The 23680-nt window shown below is 46.3% G+C and overlaps 2 protein-coding genes across 4 annotated transcripts; both read left to right on the plus strand.

Annotated features, from left to right (window-relative positions):
• The first annotated feature begins 426 nt into the window (after positions 1-426).
• LOC310670434 (uncharacterized protein) lies at positions 427-7641 on the plus strand. Of its 3 annotated transcripts, none has more exons than XM_083425797.1 (3): positions 427-437; positions 4484-4657; positions 5102-7641. In XM_083425797.1, the coding sequence occupies exons 2-3, from the start codon at positions 4525-4527 to the stop codon at positions 6634-6636; spliced, it is 1668 nt and encodes a 555-aa protein (XP_083281923.1). In that variant the 5' UTR covers positions 427-437; positions 4484-4524; the 3' UTR covers positions 6637-7641. The 3 variants fall into 3 exon arrangements, with proteins under 3 accessions (XP_083281923.1, XP_083281922.1, XP_083281924.1); XM_083425796.1 differs by lacking the exon at positions 427-437 and adding an exon at positions 1453-1530; XM_083425798.1 differs by lacking the exon at positions 427-437 and adding an exon at positions 1453-1530 and having other exon boundaries at positions 5105-7641.
• A 7830-nt stretch (positions 7642-15471) lies between these two features.
• On the plus strand, positions 15472-23468 carry LOC310670540 (uncharacterized protein). Its single transcript, XM_083426043.1, has 2 exons — positions 15472-15549; positions 21206-23468. Exon 2 carries the CDS (start codon positions 21244-21246, stop codon positions 22735-22737), a length of 1494 nt encoding a protein of 497 aa, XP_083282169.1. The 5' UTR covers positions 15472-15549; positions 21206-21243; the 3' UTR covers positions 22738-23468.
• The last annotated feature ends 212 nt before the right edge of the window (positions 23469-23680 follow it).

Raw genomic sequence — 23680 nt, forward strand, 5'->3', positions numbered from 1 at the left:
TGGAGAATTGTCAGATAGGCTGATGGAAGTCCAAAAGATGCTTATGTTAAAACAAATGTTAAATTTGGATAAAATATTTGTTGGAAATTGAATGAAAATTATTTATTAAAAAAAAAAAAGTGATGCCCACGAGGGCCCCTATCCTCCAGCCAGGCTGGTTTTGAACCCAAGCCTCAAATCCAGCGCCCTTCTCTGCGGGATCCGGATCCCTCCCCCTGCCTTGACCCGAAAAACACAACTGGCGAGGCGCGCAGGCAGTTCTATTTGGGGAGGAGAGGGAGGGTGAAGGGAATAGAGAGCGCCCGGCTGCCTAGAGAGGCCTGGGAACAGACCCTCCCTCTGTCCCCCCCCCACCTCTCCTCCCCGCTCGTCTTGGGTGGTCCCTCCTGATGCAGAGGAAGGTGCGCACGAGAGAGATGCGCCGCGCAGGGCGAGGGGTGAGTCGTGCCAAGGGGGAGATTTCGTGGGTGGGGGACCCGAATACGAGGATGTTGGGGGGCTGAGGGAGGAAGGGAAGGAAGCCCAGCCTTCTTGCTCCTGCTCAGGACTCTCCTTTAAGTCACATCCCTGCACAAGGCGAGGGGCGTCCTATCCCCCCCCCAGCCTTTCTTCCCTGAAATCTGGATTCCTGCCCCCTTCCTCCTCCCAATGGGGAAGCCGGATCTTCTGGGGGATCCAAACGTGGGGCGCTGCCTTACACCGAGTCCGCCCTTCGGTCGACGTGGGTCAGGATTGTTTAGGGTTGCTGCCGCCTTTGTTCTGGCAAAATACAAGCAGGGCGGTGAGGGGGGCACGCGCGGGATTCTTTATTATTATTACTATTTGGCGCTGAATTGACTTCAAAGCGACCCATTACAATCTATTGCAGCCTAATTCCCCTCTGTGGAATTTTATAAAAATGCCTGCATTGTTTTCCGTCTTTCTTTGTGTCCTGGCCATAGTCTTTTCTAGTGTGCATGGACTGGGGGGAGGGGCTACGGTGGAAAGGAAGCCAGGCTGGGGGAAGTGAGTTGGGGGAGGACCTGGCAGCCAGCAGAGTGGCTTGGGCGGGGAAATAAAAATAATTGCTATTATTGTGGGGTTTTTTTTATTGAAATAACTGGGAACTTGTGGCCAGGGAGGCTGGAATGCCAAAGCTCCCATCTAACAGAGATAAAAGTAAACGCAAAGGGCATGACTCTAGTCATGATGATGATGATGATGATGATATTATATATATCCCACCCATCTGGCTGGGTTCCCCCAGCTATTCTAGGCGGCTGGGTTTTCTTGCATGGTGGGTTTCAGGAGAAAGGCACCCCTTTTTCACCGCAGAAATAGTGAAAGACTTACCCTTCAACAGCTAAATGTCTGGGGCAGGAAAATGCTTGCAGGGTCTGTGAAGCTCCTTTTGTGTCTTCTTCCCTCTGAGGAACCTGCAGCTTGTTTTGGCTTCTGAGCTCCCTAGGAAGTTTGACTTGGTCAGGCTGCCTCCTGCATCCATCCCTAAACCTGTTGAGCATTCCCTCCCAGGGCCCTCAGAGACATCTGGTGAGTTGCAGGGGAAAAGGGCAGGGATGGATGGAGACAGGAGGGGGGGGGAACACATTGGCAAGATGTTGGACAAATATGTCCCAGGGATCATTACCCAGAGGGGCACCAATTTACTCTGTGTAAAAAAGGAGTCTACACCACAATCTTTTTTTTTTTTAAGTAATATTTATTAAAAGTTTCAGGATTACAGAAAAGAAAAAAGCACTACACTACATAAAAAAAAGAAAAAAGAAAAGAAAAAGAATACACAAAAATACATAAAAACCAATACAGCAATACAACAACAAAAAAAGAAAAAGAAAAAACACACAAATCCCATATTGCATATCTTTAACTTCCATTTGCTTGTTTCATTGACCTCCTCACAACTCCCTTTTTGTATTCTAGTTTAATTATTTCAGCAATTTTTTTCCATCTTTCTCAATTTTTATTGACTAATTTATCTTAACAATTTAACTTATTAATTAACTCAGCAAATCCTTCCCATCTTTCCCCATATTCTGTTATTCAATTTGCCTTGATTTATTTAACCTTATCTTACCGTAAAATACCTTAAAGCTTAAAACTTAATACTTATTTATACATAACTCCTTACATCATTTCTACTAAAGCCAGGTAGTTTCATTCCAACATTTCCCTAATATTCATTAATTTTACGCTAATTCCCTAAATAAGAATTTTTCTTTATAAATTTTCTTCCAATCTTCATCCAACATCTCTTCTTCCTGGTCTCGGCTTATGTCAGTCCTTACTGTCCATTCCATCTAGTCCATCAACCTGGTAATCTTATGTCCGAGGCTCTTAAGTCTCTTCCATGTCCCTTCTGCAGATCTTCTTCTTCTTGTTTATACCTGCACTTTTCCTTGTCTTTTGTTGGTCTCTTTCTTAATTTCTTTCCTTTCTCATTGAGGAGTAGGTCTCTGGGAGGTTCCAGCCCAAAATTATCTCCATCTCCCTTCATCAGACCAGCCCATTCCCCACAGTCCCACTCCCCACAAGCATCAGTGTAATCCAAAAAATATTTAAGAATATATTTCAAAGTCCCTCCGAAGTTAAGAACCTCCTCAGCTCCAGACTCCCCCTGGCCCACTCCAACTTCAATCTTCAAAAACAGTGGCTTATGCTCCTGCAGGGCCTCGGGTCTCTCTATTTGTATTATTTGAGGTGCAACCGCAACCTCCTCCATTATCTTTTGCTCTTGCACTTGCCCAGTCAATACAGGTTCCTGAGTTGGTCCCTGAAGGATTTCTGTATCCATATTCCCTGCTTGTCCGCAGTTACTGACCACAACAGTCATCAAATCCATTTTCTCATTCATCAAATCCATCTTCTCATGCATCTGTTCCAACAAAGCACTTGTCTTGCATAACGCAAGCACCAAAACTTCCTCCCAGCACATTTTTATTCAAGGTCAAAGGACTGGTCCCACAATCTTAATCTCACAGCTGTAAAGTCCCCAAGTAGACTGCAGCAACAATTTAACAAGCTCCCTCTAGAGGAGGCAATTTCTATTTGTATCCATCTTTTTAAGGCGAGTCCAACAAAGGAAAGTTACTTTCATTTTTCAGATATTTTGTTTCTTTAAAATGCAAAAGGCAACATTGGAATCAGTTCATTTCTCTTTTTTAGCTATCTGTCAAAGTGTTCCAATTCACAGTCAATGAACACCTCCAACGATTTCTAACTCTGACACCCCGTTCCCAGGTTTGAGACGGTGGAAATTTGTCTTTTTTACTCCCTCTCCTGCAGGCTTAAACAGTCAAAGTCCCCCCCCCCTTTTCTCCTGCTTCCAAGGGGGTTTTAGTGGTTATAAATGAAGGAAATTTAGGCTTCTATAGACAACTTTCCAGGCTTTAGCTTACAAGGTTTTTGCTTCAGTCTGTTTACAAAAAGCGGAAGGCGGACTTCCTGTTTTGAACCTTCCCGCTTCGGTGCCAAATTAAGGTGTTTCTTGATCCAATTTTCCGTTTCTACTCACGGGTACTTGTTTTAAATCCAATTGTCCACAGGAAAAAGTCAGCGCTCTCCGGCAATGGCTATGCGGCTTCACTCCGTGAAAGTAGCAATCAGTTCGCAGCACCGCGCCACTCACCCCACTTCACTCAGGAGCCCCAAAATGGGGTACCCCGTGAGTAGGGGAGGCGCTCCTGGTGCCCTGCCGAACCCCACGTTCCCAGGCTTCCTCCACCTGGGATTTCTAGTGGGTCCCCACCTTCGCTGCGGTGGGAAGACCCAGTTTCCACGGAGCCAGTTCCTCCGGTCGGAGGAACACCGCCATTCGCTGATGGCACTAACCCGGAAGTCCAGGAGTCTACACCACGATCGGGCATCACTAGATTTATTGTCGTAACAGGACTGAACGGGCGACCCCTCAGCTCATGCTGTAAAGGAGTGCTCATTCCAGCTTACATCACACGTAATTTATAACCTAAAAGCGTTCGAATATGCCTCCTACAATTCCTATTGGTTAAGAAATTGCAGTTTACAGGCTACCCAATCTACCTACACATTATCCCTCTAATATGTACCCCCCATCAATAACATGCATCCCATGTCCATTCAGATAGCGATTTCTCCTTTAGGGGTGTGTATTCATGAAGCGTTTGAGCATGCGTACTAGTTCTTAAACTATCACCCGCTATTTCTCCTTGTTATCTTGAGTCACCTCTAAACTATAAATCTATCACTCTCAGGGTCAGCATGGGCCTTGAACACATTCTTAGTCTTTCTTAGTCTTAATTGCACCCTCTAACACGGAAAGGAGTTTAGGGAGAATCCTTTGATTCAGCTAAGGATTCATTTTTATTCATTTATTCCACATTGGGGCAGGACCTATTTTTCTTGCTTGGTGGGTTTCAGGAGGAAGGCACCCTCTTTCACCATGGAAACAGTGAAAGACTCATCCTTCGACAGCTAAATGTGAGGCTCCCTTTGTTTCTTCATCCCTCAGGAATCTAAAGCTTGTTTTCGCTTGGGAGCTCCTCAGGAAGGATGAAAGAGTCTGATAATGCAAACCTAGCGAGGATGGAAGGAGGAAGATGGACGGTTGACTTGGTCAGGCTGCTTCCTGCATCCCTCTCCAAAACTGTTGAGCATTCCCTCCCAGGGCCCTCGGTGAGATCTGGTGAGTTGCAGGGGGTAAGATATGGGCGCAGGGGTGGATAGAGACAGGAGGAGGGAAACACATTGGCAAGGGGAAAAGATGGAGAGGAGAGAAAAGGCAGGAAGAAGGAAGCAGAGAGGCCTTTTCCCATGCTCCTCTTTGTTTCTGGAATCTGCTTTCATAGAGTAGCCAGAAACCTTTTTCCTCTCACAGCGTTTCGATTTTACATGTTTCCCCCCCCACTACATGATTAAATGATGATTATTACCTAAACTAATACAGAAATATGGGGAAAGGGTGTTGTGGAAATGCTTTTAGTAATTCTAGATTATTTCTTTTTTTGAAACATTTCTACCACTTTTATTCTTTTCTAGACAATTATCATTATTTATGTAATTTATATATCTCCCTTCATACAAAGATATTCCTTGAAACCCTAAAAGCATTTATCCCTTTGCTCCAAAGCAGGTGGTGCAGACAATCGACAGAACTCTGCAGAATGTGGAATGAGCTTTATTGATGGTGGAAACCTTACAAACCATCAACGAACTCACACAGGGGAAAGACCATTTGAATGTATGGAATGTGGAAAGAGTTATAGTAGTAATGACACTCTTAAACAACATCAGCGAATTCATACAGGGGAAAAACAATATGAATGTGTGGAGTGTGGGAAGTGCTTCAGTGCGAGTGGAAAACTTACAAGACATCAACGGACTCATACAGGAGAGAAACCATTTAAATGTATGGAGTGTGGAAAGAGCTTCAGTGAAAGTTGGTCCCTTCATATGCATCATCGAAGTCACACAGGGGAGAAACCATTTAAATGTATGGAGTGTGGAAAGAGTTTCAGTTATAGTTCAAGCCTTGCTTTACATTATTACACCCACACAGGGGAGAAACCATTTAAATGTATGGATTGTAAAAAGAGCTTCAGTGACAGGGGAACACTTAGAAAACATCAACTAATTCACACAGGGGAAAAGCCATTCACATGTATGGAGTGTGGAATGAGTTTCTGTCATATTGGTAAACTTCGAGTACATCAACAGACTCACACAGGAGAGAAACCATTTGAATGTCTAGAGTGTGGAAAGTGGTTCAGAAGAAAGACACACCTCACTTCACATCAGCGAACTCACACGGGGGAGAAACTATTTAAATGTTTGGAATGTGGAAAGACTTCCACTGATAGTCAAACACATGCAGTGCATCAACGAACTCACACAGGGGTTAAACCATTTAAATGTATGGAGTGTGGAAAGAGCTTTGGTCAGAGTTCCCACCTTCGTACACATCAGCGAACTCACACAGGGGTTAAACCATTTAAATGTATGGAGTGTGGAAAGAGCTTCAGTCAGAGTGCACACCTTAACACACATAAACATACTCACACAGGGGTGAAAGACTTTAAATGCTTGGAGTGTGGAAAGAGCTACAGTCGACGTAATAAACTTAGTGAACATCAGAGAACTCACACAGGGGTTAAACCATTTAAATGTATGGAGTGTGGAAAGAGCTTTGGTCAGAGTGCACACCTTAACATACATAAACATACTCACACAGGCGTGAAACAGTTTAAATGCTTGGAGTGTGGAAAGAGCTACAGTCGACGTGATAAACTTTGTAAACATCAGCAAACTCACACAGGGGTTAAACCATTTAAATGTATGGAGTGTGGAAAGAGTTTCCATCAGAGTGCACAGCTTGCTTTACATAAACGTACTCACACAGGGGAGAAACCTTTTAAATGTATGGAGTGTGGAAAGAGCTTCAGTTGGAAGAATCAGCTTAATTCGCATCAACGAACTCACACAGGGGAGAAACCCTTTAAATGTATGGAGTGTGGAAAGAGCTTCGGTGAAAGTTGCTCCCTTAATATTCATCATCGAACCCACACAGGGGAGAAACCATTTAAATGTATGGAGTGTGGAAAGAGTTTCCGTCGGAGGACACACCTTACTTTACATAAATGTACTCACACAGGGGTGAAACACTAAATACTTGGAGTGTGGAAAGAGCTTCAGTCAACGTGAGAAACTTAGTGAACATTCACTCAATGTTCATTCTTTTACATAGAATGCTGGAGTTCACCCTGGACATAATTTGAGGGATTTTTGGATGGGGCAATGTGGAAACACATGGACTTTATTTTGCTTACTTCTCTGGAACAAATGAACCTCAAAGGCAGACTAGCATGACAATGAACCAAGAGGTTCAGTGCTGTCACTTGTGGACTGAATCAGGACAATGGATATTTTTCACAATATGTGGGTTAATCGTATTCACAGTGCCAACTCCAGTGGTACCTTGGTTTAAGAACAGATTAGTTTATGAACAACTAGGAAACAGAACATGTTCCTCTTCCTGTTGAGTGTGTTCTGTTTGTAAATTGAGTCCCCCACTGCTAATCAGAGGCTTCCTGTTGAGTCTGTCGGCTGTTGAGTCCAGAGCACCCACGCAACACAGAGGTGTTATTAGGAGCTTTTGTCTTTGCTATTTTTTTGATTTTTTGTTTGTGTGGCTTTTCTTTTTAACTGTGACTTATTTGTTTTATGGCACTGACTTTTGACTGTGGCTTGTGACTTCGTTTTTGTGACTGTGTGGAACCCAGTTCAGCTACTGGTTGATTGTGTGACTGCAGAAATGTATAAAAGCCTCCCATACAAACAATTACTATCATCAGTGCACGTAAGAAAAAAATATTAATTTTGGGTTTTATCATCTACAGTACTGTCTTATTTATTTTATTGTACAGTACATTGATTATTGCCTTCCTTTTATGGATCAGTGGTCTTGTTAGATAGTAAAATTCATATTAAATTGCTGTTTTAGTGGTTGTTTTTCATTGTCTGGAATGGTTTAATCCATTTTCCATTACTTTTTATTGGAAAGCACGCCTTGGTTTAAGGACAGACTTCCTGAACGGATTAAGTTTGTAAACCAAGGTATCACACTGATTTTGTGTGTGAAAACAGCTATTAATAAAAGCAATGGACTTGTAATCTGGTGAACCGGGTTGGCTTCCCCGCTCCTCCACATGCAGCTGCTGGGTGACCTTGGACTAGTCACACTTCTCTGAAGTCTCTCAGCCTCACTCACCTCACAGAGTGTTTGTTGTGGGGGAGGAAGGGAAAGGAGATTGTTAGCTGCTTTGAGATTCCTTAAGGGGAGTGAAAGTCCAAACTCTTAGGCATTAGACATAATAGGCATCACTGAAACCTGGTGGGATAAGTCCCACGATTGGAATGTAAAAATGGAGGGATACAATCTATTTCAGAGAAACAGACCAGACAAGAAAGGAGGAGGAGTGGCGTTATATGTCAGGGATGTGTATACCTGTGAAGAGATCCAAGATTTAGAACCTCAAAGCCAAAGTGAGAGCATTTGGGTCAAAATTAAGGGAGAGAAGAATAACAGTGACCTCATTGTGGGAGTTTACTATAGATCCCCAAGCCAAACGGAGGACATAGATGATGCCTTCCTGGAACAGATGGCCAAGCATGCAAAAGGAAGGGAGATAGTAGTAATGGGGGACTTCAATTACCCGGATATTTGTTGGCTGTCAAACTCAGCCAAGAGCATAAGGTCAAACAGATTCCTCACTGGCCTTGCAGACAACTTCATTGTCCAGAGGGTGGGAGAAGCAACAAGAGGAACCGCCATTTTAGATCTGGTCCTAACCAATGTCGATGACCTGGTTAATGGGGTAGAAGTGGAAGGATCATTAGGCGCAAGTGATCATGCTCTTCTGAAGTTTACTATACAACGGAAAGCAGCAGCCAAGCATACTAGGACTCAATTTCTTGACTTTAAGAAAGCCGACTTCATAAAACTTAGGGAAGTGCTGGGTGAGATCCCATGGACAGTAATACTAAAAGGAAAGGGAGTTCATGATGGCTGGGAGTTTGTTAAGAGGGAGATAGTAAAAGCACAACTTCAGGCAATACCAATGAGACGGAAACATGGAAGGTGCCTAAAGAAGCCAGGGTGGCTATCTAAAGAACTTTTAACTGAGTTAAGATTAAAAAAGGATGTGTACAAAAAATGGAAAAGGGGGGAAACCACCAAAGAGGAATTCAAACAAATAGCCAGCACGTGTAGACACAAAGTCAGAGAAGCTAAAGCACAGAATGAACTCAGGCTTGCTAGAGAGGTTAAAAGCAACAAAAAAGGCTTTTATGGGTATGTTCGTAGCAAAAGGAAGAACAAAGAAACAGTGGGGTCACTCAGAGGAGAAGATGGTGAAATGCAAACAGGGGACACAGAAAGGGCTGAACTCCTCAATGCCTTCTTTGCCTCAGTCTTCTCCGATAAAGAAAACAATGCCCGACCTGAAGAATTTGGAGCAAATGATTCAGTAGAGACAACACAGCCCAGAATAACAAAGGAGATAGTACAAGAATACTTGGCTAGTTTAGATGTATTCAAGTCTCCAGGGCCAGATGAACTGCATCCAAGAGTATTAAAAGAACTGGCAGATGTGATCTCAGAACCACTGGCAATCATCTTTGAGAATTCCTGGAGAACAGGCGAAGTCCCGGCAGACTGGAGGAGGGCAAATGTTGTCCCTATTTTCAAAAAGGGGAAAAGAGAGGACCCAAATAATTACCGCCCAGTCAGTCTGACATCAATACCAGGGAAGATTCTGGAGCAGATCATTAAGCAAACAATCTGTGAGCACCTAGAAAGGAATGCTGTGATCACCAATAGTCAGCATGGATTTCTGAAAAATAAGTCATGTCAGACTAACCTGATCTCATTTTTTGACAGAATTACAAGCCTGGTAGATGAAGGGAACGCAGTGGATGTAGTCTACCTTGATTTCAGCAAGGCATTTGACAAGGTGCCCCATGATATACTTGTAAAGAAGCTGGTAAAATGTGGTCTTGACTATGCTACCACTCAGTGGATTTGTAACTGGCTGACTGACCGGACCCAAAGGGTGCTCATCAATGGTTCCTCTTCATCCTGGAGAAGAGTGACTAGTGGGGTGCCACAGGGTTCTGTCTTGGGCCCGGTCTTATTCAACATCTTTATCAACGACTTGGATGATGGACTCAAGGGCATCCTGATCAAATTTGCAGATGACACCAAACTGGGAGGGGTGGCTAACACCCCAGAGGACAGGATCACACTTCAAAACGACCTTGACAGATTAGAGAACTGGGCCAAAACAAACAAGATGAATTTTAACAGGGAGAAATGTAAAGTATTGCACTTGGGCAAAAAAAATGAGAGGCACAAATACAAGATGGGTGACACCTGGCTTGAGAGCAGTACATGTGAAAAGGATCTAGGAGTCTTGGTTGACCACAAACTTGACATGAGCCAACAGTGTGACGCGGCAGCTAAAAAAGCCAATGCAATTCTGGGCTGCATCAATAGGAGTATAGCATCTAGATCAAGGGAAGTTATAGTGCCACTGTATTCTGCTCTGGTCAGACCTCACCTGCAGTACTGTGTCCAGTTCTGGGCACCACAGTTCAAGAAGGACACTGACAAACTGGAACGTGTCCAGAGGAGGGCAACCAAAATGGTCAAAGGCCTGGAAACGATGCCTTATGAGGAACGGCTAAGGGAGCTGGGCATGTTTAGCCTGGAGAAGAGGAGGTTAAGGGGGGATATGATAGCCATGTTCAAATATATAAAAGGATGTCACCTAGAGGAGGGAGAAAGGTTGTTTTCTGCTGCTCCAGACAAGCGGACACGGAGCAATGGATCCAAACTACAAGAAAGAAGATTCCACCTAAACATTAGGAAGAACTTCCTGACAGTAAGAGCTGTTCGACAGTGGAATTTGCTGCCAAGGAGTGTGGTGGAGTCTCCTTCTTTGGAGGTCTTTAAGCAGAGGCTTGACAACCATATGTCAGGAGTGCTCTGATGGTGTTTCCTGCTTGGCAGGGGGTTGGACTCGATGGCCCTTGTGGTCTCTTCCAACTCTATGATTCTATGATCGCTCTTCATCTTCTTCTTGACTGGGAAGTCATGAAGGAGGAGGTTAAAGCTGTCATGATTCAATGAGCCCAGGATTTGCGGTATAACATAGATATAAAAGAGTGGGGAAATTTATTGAAAGTAAATTTGAAATTAACAGCGTGCTATACCTTGAGGGGAAATTTCCCAAACATGCAATAGTGTTGGTATTTGACCCCATGGAAACTTTCAGAGATGTTTCTAGTAATTTTTGGAGATTTGGAGAAGGAACAGGCAAAACGTTCCATATGTGGTGGCTATGTAAAAAAAATCAAGGTTTTCTGGGATGACATCTATATAGAACTTTTAAAAATGTTAGATGGGATGGGATGACACTGTTGCCGCTAGAGTCCTAATAGCGACAAATTGGAAGAGTGATAAAAGTTCCTTCCAGGTTAGAATGGTTACAAGAATTGGTCTAATATGCAGAGGTAGCCAAGCAACCGAAAAAATAAAAGATAATTCAAAAGTAGTATACTTCTTTCAAAACGGGAAGTTTTAAGAAGATATCTTAAGAACAGTTGTTGCAGCTTGAACTCAGTCACAGCCTTTGAATAACTTCTGTAGCTGTTTTAAGTAAGAAAAAGGAGACAGGAGAAATAATATTTTATTATACAACAAGTGGATATGTTTTTTCAATAAGTCAGTAATGGCGAAGAAGAAGAGTTTGGATTTGATATCGCGCTTTATCACTACCCGAAGAAGTCTCAAAGTGGCTAGCATTCTCCTTTCCCTTCCTCCCCCACAACAAACACTCTGTGAGGTGAGTGGGGCTGAGAGACTTCAAAGAAGTGTGACTGGCCCAAGGTCACCCAGCAGCTGCATGTGGAGGATCGGAGACGCGAACCCGGTTCCCCAGATTACGAGACTACCGTTCTTAACCATTACACCACACTGGTTAAATGAAGTATGGAGACGACGGGAAGTCCGATGTATATTAAGAATATTTTCTTTGTCAGAAAATATAGGTTTCTCTTAATTTTATTTTCTTTGTAAACAATGGACAGGAATGTATGTTTTTTCCTTTGTTTAAGTTCAATAAAGCATTTTTTAAAAAAGAAAAACAAATCATTTCTATACCACTTTATATCTTAAGGTAAAAAAACTCAAATCTGCTTGTAACACATTAAAACATGAAATAAAGCAATCCAGAGTAAAACACATTTATTATGCTTTGAGGGGGAAAATTCAGATCCATCTCTCTGACATTTTGCTTTCTCCGTATTTATTTACCTACTTAAATTTTTATAGCTACCCCAATGCAGAAGGACTTCAAGAGGGCAGGATGGTGTAGTGGTGAGAGTGTCAGACGAGGATATGGGAGATCGGCACCCAAATCAGGGTTACCAGATGTCCCCGTTTCCCGGGGACAGTCCCCGGATTTGCAGATCTGTCCCCAAAATGTCCCCGGATTTCATTAAATGTCCCCGGGGAAACGTGGCAGCAGTGCGCTGCGCTTGGCATCCCGGTGCTCATGCTCATCCCTCCCCTTTATGCCCCTTTCCTCTTTGGGGCACGCCAGCCATGCTCGGATTCTTTCGCCAAAGGTGTTATTTTTTGGGGGGGAGGGGCGGCCTCCTCCGGCTTTGGCCTTCTTCACCATGCCCGGTCCATAATGGAGAAGAACTGCTCCTGGATCGCTCCCAGCTCCGGTGGCTCTGATCCCAGGACCTGGGTGCTGCTGCTGCTGCTGCTTCGCTCTCCGGCGCGGCATCAGCACCCAGATTGTCACCACAGGACTTCACTCTCTCTCTCTCTCTGCCCCCCCCAGCAGCCCATTCTCTTACATTCCCTACTGTTGCTTTAAATTGCAGCTGACCTCCTGTCAGCATCCCCAAGCCCTTATTCCACCTTTCTTCTACAATTTTGAGCCTTTCCCTCACTCAAATTTATGGGGCGCTAAGGGGGCTTCCCCCCATGTCTTTTGTTCTTTGCCTCCCTCACTGTCACCTACGAACTCATTGTTAAAACCGTGTTTATGGAAGACAATCTTACTCGGCTACGAGTGATCGCCAAAGAAGAAGCAGGAACTCTATAGAATTTTACTTGCCCCAAAATGGAAAGAAGTCCCAGCAAAGGAAGAATGGATACAAAAACTTAGGGAATATGCAGAAATGGTGAAACTTACCCAGAAGGATAAGAAATCAAGATAACAAACTTTTTATAAAAGAATGGAAATGGTTTATTGAATTTTTACGGATAAAGTGTAAACAGATAAGAACATTCGTAGGATTATTGTAATAAGTGTATATTTGTAAAGTGGATGAATGAAAGAGCAATTTAAGTCGATTTGGATATGCAGAGGATACGAAAAATAAATTTAAGGAACTGCGGAAAGAGAGGGAAGAAAGTCAAGTTTTGAAATGTTAAGATGATTGTAAATTTGATGAAATGTATAAATGATTTTTTTAATAAAAAAAAAACACTCCATGGTTGGTTCCTCCAACGGGAGAGGAGTGCTGGGCTGCACTGGGGGCGCCTGCAGGCAGTGCCTGCTTTGTGCCCTCTCAAAAACCCGCCCCGGGGCCACTGCCCTGCTGGCATCACCCCCATGCAACGGCCCTGCCACAGGGTGGTTGTGGGGAGAAGAGGTGTGTATGTCGCCCGCAGCTTGTGGAAGGAAAGGCAGGTTGCCATTGTAAAAATAATACAACCTATTGGGGGTGCCAATGAATAAAATATTGCGGGGGGTCCAAGTAATCTGCGTCCTGCATAATTGATCACGTGACGCAGTGCACGCAGCCCATTTGAATGGCAGTGCCCATCAACTTGAGGGGAAGGATATTTTATTGGGGGGGGGGTATGAAGCCCCTAGAGCTCCTAGGAGGTGGCTCCTGTGCAACATATTAAACCCACTAAAGCAGAGAGAAGGCGGCAGTCAGATGCCTTACACTCGTCAGGGAGAGGAAGAATGAACTTAAGGAAGGACACGCCAAGCCAGGCAGGTAAGCGAGGGGGAAAGGAAAGATGCTATGGCGGAAGGGGAGGGGGGCGCTCTTAGGTTACAGATCTGGCCAAGTTCTTCCAGAGACGCATTTGCAAAGCGCTGGCATCCTGAGCGTGGTCCATCTTTCCGCAAGAGCATTTGATGCCATGCACACCCCTAACATAATGTGTGTGTATATGTATGGGTATATATATATATATACTGTGTGTGTGTATATATATATATATGTGGGCATCACTTTCACGGCAATATATATATAGAGATTGCTGTGATGCCCACGAGGGCCCCTATCCTCCAGCCAGGCTGGTTTTGCACCAAAGACTCAAATCCAGCGCCAAGCCAGGCGGGTAAAGGAGGGGGAAAGGAAAGATGCTATGGCGGAAGGGGAGGGGGGGGGGCTCTTAGATTACAGATCTGGCTAAGTTCTTCCAGAGACGCCTTTGCAAAGCGCTGGCATCCTGAGGGTGGTCCAAGAGCATTTGATGCCATGCACACCCCCAACATATATATGTGTGCATATGTATATATGCATATATATATATGCCATGAAAGCGATGCCCACGAGGACCCCTATCCTCCAGCCAGGCTGGTTTTGCACCAAAGACTCAAATCCAGCGCCCTTCTCTGCGGGATCCGGATCCCTCCTCCTGCCTTGACCCGAAAAACGCAACTGGCGAGGCGCGCAGGTAGTGCTATTTGGGGAGGAGAGGGAGCCAAGGGGAGGGGGAAGGGAATAGAGAGAGCCCGGCTGCCTAGAGAGGCCCGGAAATAGACCCTCCCTCTGTCCCCCCCCACCTCCCCTCCCCGCTCGTCTTGGGTGGTCCCTCCTGATGCAGAGGAAGGTGCGCACGGGAGAGATGCGGCGCGCAGGGCGAGAGGTGAGTCGTGCCAAGGGGGAGATTTCGTGGGTGGGGGACCCGAATACGAGGGTGTTGGGGGGCTGAGGGAGGAAGGGAAGGATCTCTGGGAGGGACGCCCAGCCTTTTCCCTCCTGCTCAGGACTCTCCTTTAAGTCACATCCCTGCAGGAGGCGAGGGGCGTCCTATCCCCCCCCCCAAGCCTTTCTTCCCTGGAAGCTGGATTCCTGCCCCCTTCCTCCTCCCAATGGGGAAGCCGGATCTTCTGGGGGATCCAAACGTGGGGCGCTGCCTTACACCGAGTCCGCCCTTCGGTCGATGTGGGTCAGAATTGCTTAGGGTTGCTGCCGCCTTTGTTCTGGCAAAATACGCGCAGGGCGGTGAGGGGGGGGGCGCGCGCGCGGGAGTCTTTATTATTATTACTATTTGGCGCTGAATTGACTTCAAAGCGACCCATTACAATCTATTGCAGCCTAATTCCCCTCTGTGGAATTTTATAAAAATGCCTGCATTGTTTTTCGTCTTTCTTTGTGTCCTGGCCATAGTCTTTTCTAGTGTGCATGGTCTGGGGGGAGGGGCTACGGTGGAAAGGAAGCCAGGCTGGAGGAAGTGAGTTGGGGGAGGACCTGGCAGCCAGCAGAGTGGCTGGGGCGGGGAAATAAAAATAATTGCTTATTATTGTGGGGTTTTTTTTTATTGAGGTCACTGGGAGCTTGTGGCCAGGGAGGCTGCAATGCCAAAGCTCCCATCTAACAGAGATAAAAGTAGACGCAAAGGGCATGACTCTAGTCATGATGATGATGATGATGTTATTATATATATCCCACCCATCTGGCAGTGTTCCCCCAGCTATTCTAGGCGGCTGGGTTTTCTTGCATGGTGGGTTTCAGGAGGAAAGCACCCCCTTTTCACCGCAGAAATAGTGGAAGGCTTACCCTTCAACAGCTAAATGTCTGGGGCAGGAAAATGCTTGCTGGGTCTGTGAAGCTCCTTTTGTTTCTTCTTCCCTCTGAGGAACCTGCAGCTTGTTTTGGCTTCTGAGCTCCCTAGGAAGTTTGACTTGGTCAGGCTGCCTCCTGCATCCATCCCTAAACCTGTTGAGCATTCCCTCCCAGGGCCCTCAGAGACATCTGGTGAGTTGCAGGGGAAAAGGGCAGGGATGGATGGAGACAGGAGGGGGGGGGAACACATTGGCAAGATGTTGGACAAATATGTCCCAGGGATCATTACCCAGAGGGGCACCAATTTACTCTGTGTAAAAAAGGAGTCTACACCACAATCTTTTTTTTTTTTAAGTAATATTTATTAAAAGTTTCAGGATTACAGAAAAGAAGAAAAAAGCACTACACTACATAAAAAAAAGAAAAAAGAAAAGAAAAAGAATACACAAAAATACATAAAAACCAATACAGCAATACAACAACAACAAAAGAAAAAGAAAAAACACACAAATCCCATATTGCATATCTTTAACTTCCATTTGCTTGTTTCATTGACCTCCTCACACCTCCCTTTTCGTATTCTAGTTTAATTAGTTATTTCAGCAAATTCTTTCCATCTTTCTCAATTTTTATTGACTAATTTATCTTAACAATTTAACTTATTAATTAACTCATCAAATCCTTCCCATCTTTCCCCATATTCTGTTATTCAATTTGCCTTGATTTATTTAACCTTGTCTTACCGTAAAATACCTTAAAGCTTAAAACTTAATACTTATTTATACATAACTCCTTACATCATTTCTACTAAAGCCAGATAGTTTCCTTCCAACATTTTCCCTAATATTCATTAATTTTACGCTAATTCCCTAAATAAGATTTTTTCTTTATAAATTTTCTTCCAATCTTCATCCAACGTCTCTTCTTCCTGGTCTCGGGTTATGTCAGTCCTCACTGTCCATTCCATCTAGTCCATCAACCTGGTAATCTTATGTCCGAGGCTCTTAAGTCTCTTCCATGTCCCTTCTGCAGATCTTCTTCTTGTTTATACCTGCACTTTTCCTTGCCTTTTGTTGGTCTCTTTTTAATTTCTTTCCTTTCTCATTGAGGAGTAGGTCTCTGGGAGGTTCCGGCCCAAAATGATCTCCATCTCCCTTCATCAGACCAGCCCATTCCCCACAGTCCCACTCCCCACAATCATCAAGGTAATTCAAAAAATATTTGAAAGTATATTTCAAAGTCCCTCCAAAGTTAAGAACCTCCTCAGCTCCAGACTCCCCCTGGCCCACTCCAACTTCAATCTTCAAAAACAGTGGCTTATGTTCCTGCAGGGCCTCGGGTCTCTCCATTTGTATTATTTGAGGTGCAACCGCAACCTCCTCCATTATCTTCGGCTCTTGCACTTGCCCAGTCAATACAGGTTCCTGAGTTGGTCCCTGAATGATTTCTGTATCCATATTCCCTGCTTGTCTGCAGTTACTGATCACAACAGTCATTAAATCCATTTTCTCATTCATCAAATCCATCTTCTCATGCATCTGTTCCAACAAAGCACTTGTCTTGCATAACGCAAGCACCAAAACTTCCTCCCAGCACATTTTTATTCAAGGTCAAAGGACTGGTCCCACGATCTTAATCTCACAGCTGTAAAGTCCCCAAGTAGACTGCAGCAACAATTTAAACAAGCTCCCTCTAGAGGAGGCAATTTCTATTTGTATCCATCTTTTTAAGGCGAGTCCAACAAAGGAAAGTTACTTTCATTTTTCAGATATTTTGTTTCTTTAAAATGCAAAAGGCAACATTGGAATCAGTTCATTTCTCTTTTTTAGCTATCTGTCAAAGTGTTCCAATTCACAGTCAATGAACACCTCCAACAATTTCTAACTCTGACACCCCGTTCCCAGGTTTGAGACAGTGGAAACTTGTCTTTCTTTACTCCCTCTCCTGCAGGCTTAAACAGTCAAAGTCCCCCCCCCCTTTTCTCCTGCTTCCAAGGGGGTTTTAGTGGTTATAAATGAAGGAAATTTAGGCTTTTATAGACAACTTTCCAGGCTTTAGCTTACAAGGTTTTTGCTTCAGTCTGTTTACAAAAAGCGGAAGGCGGACTTCCTGTTTTGAACCTTCCCGCTTCGGTGACAAATTAAGGTGTTTCTTGATCCAATTTTCCGTTTCTACTCACGGGTACTTGTTTTAAATCCAATTGTCCACAGGAAAAAGTCAGCGCTCTCCGGAAATGGCTATGCGGCTTCACTCCGTGAAAGTAGCAATCAGTTCGCAGCACCGCGCCACTCACCCCACTTCACCCAGGAGCCCCAAAATGGGGTTCCCCGTGAGTAGGGGAGGCGCTCCTGGTGCCCTGCCGAACCCCACGTTCCCAGGCTTCCTCCACCTGGGATTTCTAGTGGGTCCCCACCTTCGTTTCGGTGGGAAGACCCAGTTTCCACGGAGCCAGTTCCTCCGGACGGAGGAACACCGCCATTCGCTGATGGCACTAACCCGGAAGTCCAGGAGTCTACACCACGATCGGGCATCACTAGATTTATTGTCGTAACAGGACTGCACGGGCAACCCCTCACCTCATGCTGTAAAGGAGTGCTCATTCCAGCTTACATCACACATAATTTATAACCTAAAAGCGTTTGAATATGCTTCCTACAATTCCTATTGGTTAAGAAATTGCAGTTTACAGGCTACCCAATCTACCTACACATTATCCCTCTAATATGTACCCCCCATCAATAACATGCATCCCATGTCCATTCAGATAGCAATTTCTCCTTTAGGGGTGTGTATTCATGAAGCGTTTGAGCATGCGTACTAGTTCTTAAACTATCACCTGCTATTTGTCCTTGTTATCTCGAGTCACCTCTAAACTATAAATCTATCACTCTCAGGGTCAGCATAGGCCTTGAACACATTCTTAGTCTTTCTTAGTCTTAATTGCACCCTCTAACACGGAAAGGAGTTTAGGGAGAATCCTTTGATTCAGCTAAGGATTCATTTTTATTCATTTATTCCACATTGGGGCAGGACCTATTTTTCTTGCTTGGTGGGTTTCAGGAGGAAGGCACCCTCTTTCACCATGGAAACAGTGAAAGACTTATCCTTCAACAGCTAAATGTGAGGCTCCCTTTGTTTCTTCCTCCCTCAGGAATCTAAAGCTTGTTTTCGCTTGGGAGCTCCTCAGGAAGGATGAAAGAGTCTGATAATGCAAACCTAGCGAGGATGGAAGGAGGAAGATGGACGGTTGACTTGGTCAGGCTGCTTCCTGCATCCCTCTCCAAAACTGTTGAGCATTCCCTCCCAGGGCCCTCCGTGAGATCTGGTGAGTTGCAGGGGGTAAGATATGGGCGCAGGGGTGGATAGAGACAGGAGGAGGGAAACACATTGGCAAGGGGAAAAGATGGAGAGGAGAGAAAAGGCAGGAAGAAGGAAGCAGAGGGGCCTTTTCCCATGCTCCTCTTTGTTTCTGGAATCTGCTTTCATAGAGTAGCCAGAAACCTTTTTCCTCTCACAGCGTTTCGATTTTACATGTTTTCCCCCCCACTACATGATTACCGTATTTTTCGCCCTATAGGACGCACTTTTTCCCCTCCAAAAATGAAGGGGAAATCTGGGTGCGTCCTATGGGGCGAATGCAGGCTTCGCGGACCTCTCCGCTAGCAGCGGGAACGCTCCCGCTGCTGGCGGAGAGGTGCCTGCATGCCGAAGCCTGCGCGCGCTGAGCTCAGCGCGCCCAGGCTTCGCGGACCTCTCCGCTAGCAGCGGGAACGCTCCCGCTGCTGGCGGAGAGGTGCCTGCATGCCGAAGCCTGCGCGCGCTGAGCTCAGCGCGCCCAGGCTTCGCGGACCTCTCCGCTAGCAGCGGGAACGCTCCCGCTGCTGGCGGAGAGGTGCCTGCATGCCGAAGCCTGCGCGCGCTGAGCTCAGCGCGCCCAGGCTTCGCGGACCTCTCCGCTAGCAGCGGGAACGCTCCCGCTGCTGGCGGAGACGTGCCTGCATGCCGAAGCCTGCGCGCGCTGAGCTCAGCGCGCCCAGGCTTCGCGGACCTCTCCGCTAGCAGCGGGAACGCTCCCGCTGCTGGCGGAGAGGTGCCTGCATGCCGAAGCCTGCGCGCGCTGAGCTCAGCGCGCCCAGGCTTCGCGGACCTCTCCGCTAGCAGCGGGAACGCTCCCGCTGCTGGCGGAGAGGTGCCTGCATGTGGAAGCCTGCGCGCGCTGAGCTCAGCGCGCCCAGGCTTCGCGGACCTCTCCGCTAGCAGCGGGAACGCTCCCGCTGCTGGCGGAGACGTGCCTGCATGCCGAAGCCTGCGCGCGCTGAGCTCAGCGCGCCCAGGCTTCGCGGACCTCTCCGCTAGCAGCGGGAACGCTCCCGCTGCTGGCGGAGAGGTGCCTGCATGCGGAAGCCTGCGCGCGCTGAGCTCAGCGCGCCCAGGCTTCGCGGACCTCTCCGCTAGCAGCGGGAACGCTCCCGCTGCTGGCGGAGAGGTGCCTGCATGCGGAAGCCTGCGCGCGCTGAGCTCAGCGCGCCCAGGCTTCGCGGACCTCTCCGCTAGCAGCGGGAACGCTCCCGCTGCTGGCGGAGAGGTGCCTGCATGCGGAAGCCTGCGCGCGCTGAGCTCAGCGCGCCCAGGCTTCGCGGACCTCTCCGCTAGCAGCGGGAACGCTCCCGCTGCTGGCGGAGAGGTGCCTGCATGCCGAAGCCTGCGCGCGCTGAGCTCAGCGCGCCCAGGCTTCGCGGACCTCTCCGCTAGCAGCGGGAACGCTCCCGCTGCTGGCGGAGACGTGCCTGCATGCCGAAGCCTGCGCGCGCTGAGCTCAGCGCGCCCAGGCTTCGCGGACCTCTCCGCTAGCAGCGGGAACGCTCCCGCTGCTGGCGGAGAGGTGCCTGCATGCCGAAGCCTGCGCGCGCTGAGCTCAGCGCGCCCAGGCTTCGCGGACCTCTCCGCTAGCAGCGGGAACGCTCCCGCTGCTGGCGGAGAGGTGCCTGCATGCGGAAGCCTGCGCGCGCTGAGCTCAGCGCGCCCAGGCTTCGCGGACCTCTCCGCTAGCAGCGGGAACGCTCCCGCTGCTGGCGGAGAGGTGCCTGCATGCGGAAGCCTGCGCGCGCTGAGCTCAGCGCGCCCAGGCTTCGCGGACCTCTCCGCTAGCAGCGGGAACGCTCCCGCTGCTGGCGGAGAGGTGCCTGCATGCGGAAGCCTGCGCGCGCTGAGCTCAGCGCGCCCAGGCTTCGCGGACCTCTCCGCTAGCAGCGGGAACGCTCCCGCTGCTGGCGGAGACGTGCCTGCATGCCGAAGCCTGCGCGCGCTGAGCTCAGCGCGCCCAGGCTTCGCGGACCTCTCCGCTAGCAGCGGGAGCACTCCCGCTGCTGGCGGAGACGTGCCTGCATGCCGAAGCCTGCGCGCGCTGAGCTCAGCGCGCCCAGGCTTCGCGGACCTCTCCGCTAGCAGCGGGAGCCAGCACTGGGCTCCCACGGCTTGCAGAGAGCTGCCTGTTTGGGGGCTGGGGTCGGGGGAAGCTCGGGCTTCCCCAACCCCGCGCCTGGGGGGGAAATAATTTTTTTCCTTTATTTCCCCCCCAAAAAACTAGGTGCGCCTTATGGGACGGTGCGTCCTATAGGGCGAAAAATACGGTAAATGATGATTATTACCTAAACTAATACAGAAATATGGGAAAAGGGTGTTGTGGAAATGCTTTTAGTAATTCTAGATTATTTCTTTTTTTGAAACATTTCTACCACTTTTATTCTTTTCTAGACAATTATCATTATTTATGTAATTTATATATCTCCCTTCATACAAAGATATTCCTTGAAACCCTAAAAGCATTTATCCCTTTGCTCCAAAGCAGGTGGTGCAGACAATCGACAGAACTCTGCAGAATGTGGAATGAGCTTTATTGATGGTGGAAACCTTACAAACCATCAACGAACTCACACAGGGGAAAGACCATTTGAATGTATGGAATGTGGAAAGAGTTATAGTAGTAATGACACTCTTAAACAACATCAGCGAATTCATACAGGGGAAAAACAATATGAATGTGTGGAGTGTGGGAAGTGCTTCAGTGCGAGTGGAAAACTTACAAGACATCAACGGACTCACACAGGAGAGAAACCATTTAAATGTATGGAGTGTGGAAAGAGCTTCAGTGAAAGTTGGTCCCTTCATATGCATCATCGAAGTCACACAGGGGAGAAACCATTTAAATGTATGGAGTGTGGAAAGAGTTTCAGTTATAGTTCAAGCCTTGCTTTACATTATTACACCCACACAGGGGAGAAACCATTTAAATGTATGGATTGTAAAAAGAGCTTCGGTGACAGGGGAACACTTAGAAAACATCAACTAATTCACACAGGGGAAAAGCCATTCACATGTATGGAGTGTGGAATGAGTTTCTGTCATATTGGTAAACTTCGAGTACATCAACAGACTCACACAGGAGAGAAACCATTTGAATGTCTAGAGTGTGGAAAGTGGTTCAGAAGAAAGACACACCTCACTTCACATCAGCGAACTCACACGGGGGAGAAACTATTTAAATGTTTGGAATGTGGAAAGACTTCCACTGATAGTCAAACACATGCAGTGCATCAACGAACTCACACAGGGGTTAAACCATTTAAATGTATGGAGTGTGGAAAGAGCTTTGGTCAGAGTTCCCACCTTCGTACACATCAGCGAACTCACACAGGGGTTAAACCATTTAAATGTATGGAGTGTGGAAAGAGCTTCAGTCAGAGTGCACACCTTAACACACATAAACATACTCACACAGGGGTGAAAGACTTTAAATGCTTGGAGTGTGGAAAGAGCTACAGTCGACGTAATAAACTTAGTGAACATCAGAGAACTCACACAGGGGTTAAACCATTTAAATGTATGGAGTGTGGAAAGAGCTTTGGTCAGAGTGCACACCTTAACATACATAAACATACTCACACAGGCGTGAAACAGTTTAAATGCTTGGAGTGTGGAAAGAGCTACAGTCGACGTGATAAACTTTGTAAACATCAACAAACTCACACAGGGGTTAAACCATTTAAATGTATGGAGTGTGGAAAGAGTTTCCATCAGAGTGCACAGCTTGCTTTACATAAACGTACTCACACAGGGGAGAAACCTTTTAAATGTATGGAGTGTGGAAAGAGCTTCAGTTGGAAGAATCAGCTTAATTCGCATCAACGAACTCACACAGGGGAGAAACCCTTTAAATGTATGGAGTGTGGAAAGAGCTTCGGTGAAAGTTGCTCCCTTAATATTCATCATCGAATCCACACAGGGGAGAAACCATTTAAATGTATGGAGTGTGGAAAGAGTTTCCGTCGGAGGACACACCTTACTTTACATAAATGTACTCACACAGGGGTGAAACACTAAATACTTGGAGTGTGGAAAGAGCTTCAGTCAACGTGAGAAACTTAGTGAACATTCACTCAATGTTCATTCTTTTACATAGAATGCTGGAGTTCACCCTGGACATAATTTGAGGGATTTTTGGATGGGGCAATGTGGAAACACATGGACTTTATTTTGCTTACTTCTCTGGAACAAATGAACCTCAAAGGCAGACTAGCATGACAATGAACCAAGAGGTTCAGTGCTGTCACTTGTGGACTGAATCAGGACAATGGATATTTTTCACAATATGTGGGTTAATCGTATTCACAGTGCCAACTCCAGTGGTACCTTGGTTTAAGAACAGATTAGTTTATGAACAACTAGGAAACAGAACATGTTCCGCTTCCTGTTGAGTGTGTTCTGTTTGTAAATTGAGTCCCCCACTGCTAATCAGAGGCTTCCTGTTGAGTCTGTCGGCTGTTGAGTCCAGAGCACCCACGCAACACAGAGGTGTTATTAGGAGCTTTTGTCTTTGCTATTTTTTTGATTTTTTGTTTGTGTGGCTTTTCTTTTTAACTGTGACTTATTTGTTTTATGGCACTGACTTTTGACTGTGGCTTGTGACTTCGTTTTTGTGACTGTGTGGAACCCAGTTCAGCTACTGGTTGATTGTGTGACTGCAGAAATGTATAAAAGCCCCCCATACAAACAATTACTATCATCAGTGCACGTAAGAAAAAAATATTAATTTTGGGTTTTATCATCTAGAATACTGTCTTATTTATTTTATTGTACAGTACATTGATTATTGCCTTCCTTTTATGGATCAGTGGTCTTGTTAGATAGTAAAATTCATGTTAAATTGCTGTTTTAGTGGTTTTTATTCATTGTCTGGAATGGTTTAATCCATTTTCCATTACTTTTTATGGGAAAGCACGCCTTGGTTTAAGGACAGACTTCCTGAACGGATTAAGTTTGTAAA

Source organism: Podarcis tiliguerta, assembly GCF_965153285.1.
Source record: "Podarcis tiliguerta genome assembly, chromosome: 2".
Lineage (NCBI taxonomy): Eukaryota > Metazoa > Chordata > Lepidosauria > Squamata > Lacertidae > Podarcis > Podarcis tiliguerta.

Coding starts and splice junctions, on each gene's coding strand:
- LOC310670434 (XM_083425797.1), top strand. CDS start 4,525: ATGAAAGAGTCTGATAATGCAAACCTAGCGAGGATGGAAGGAGGAAGA. Junction 4,658..5,101: donor AGGGCCCTCGGTGAGATCTG/GTGAGTTGCAGG, acceptor TTTGCTCCAAAG/CAGGTGGTGCAGACAATCGA.
- LOC310670540 (XM_083426043.1), top strand. CDS start 21,244: ATGAGCTTTATTGATGGTGGAAACCTTACAAACCATCAACGAACTCAC.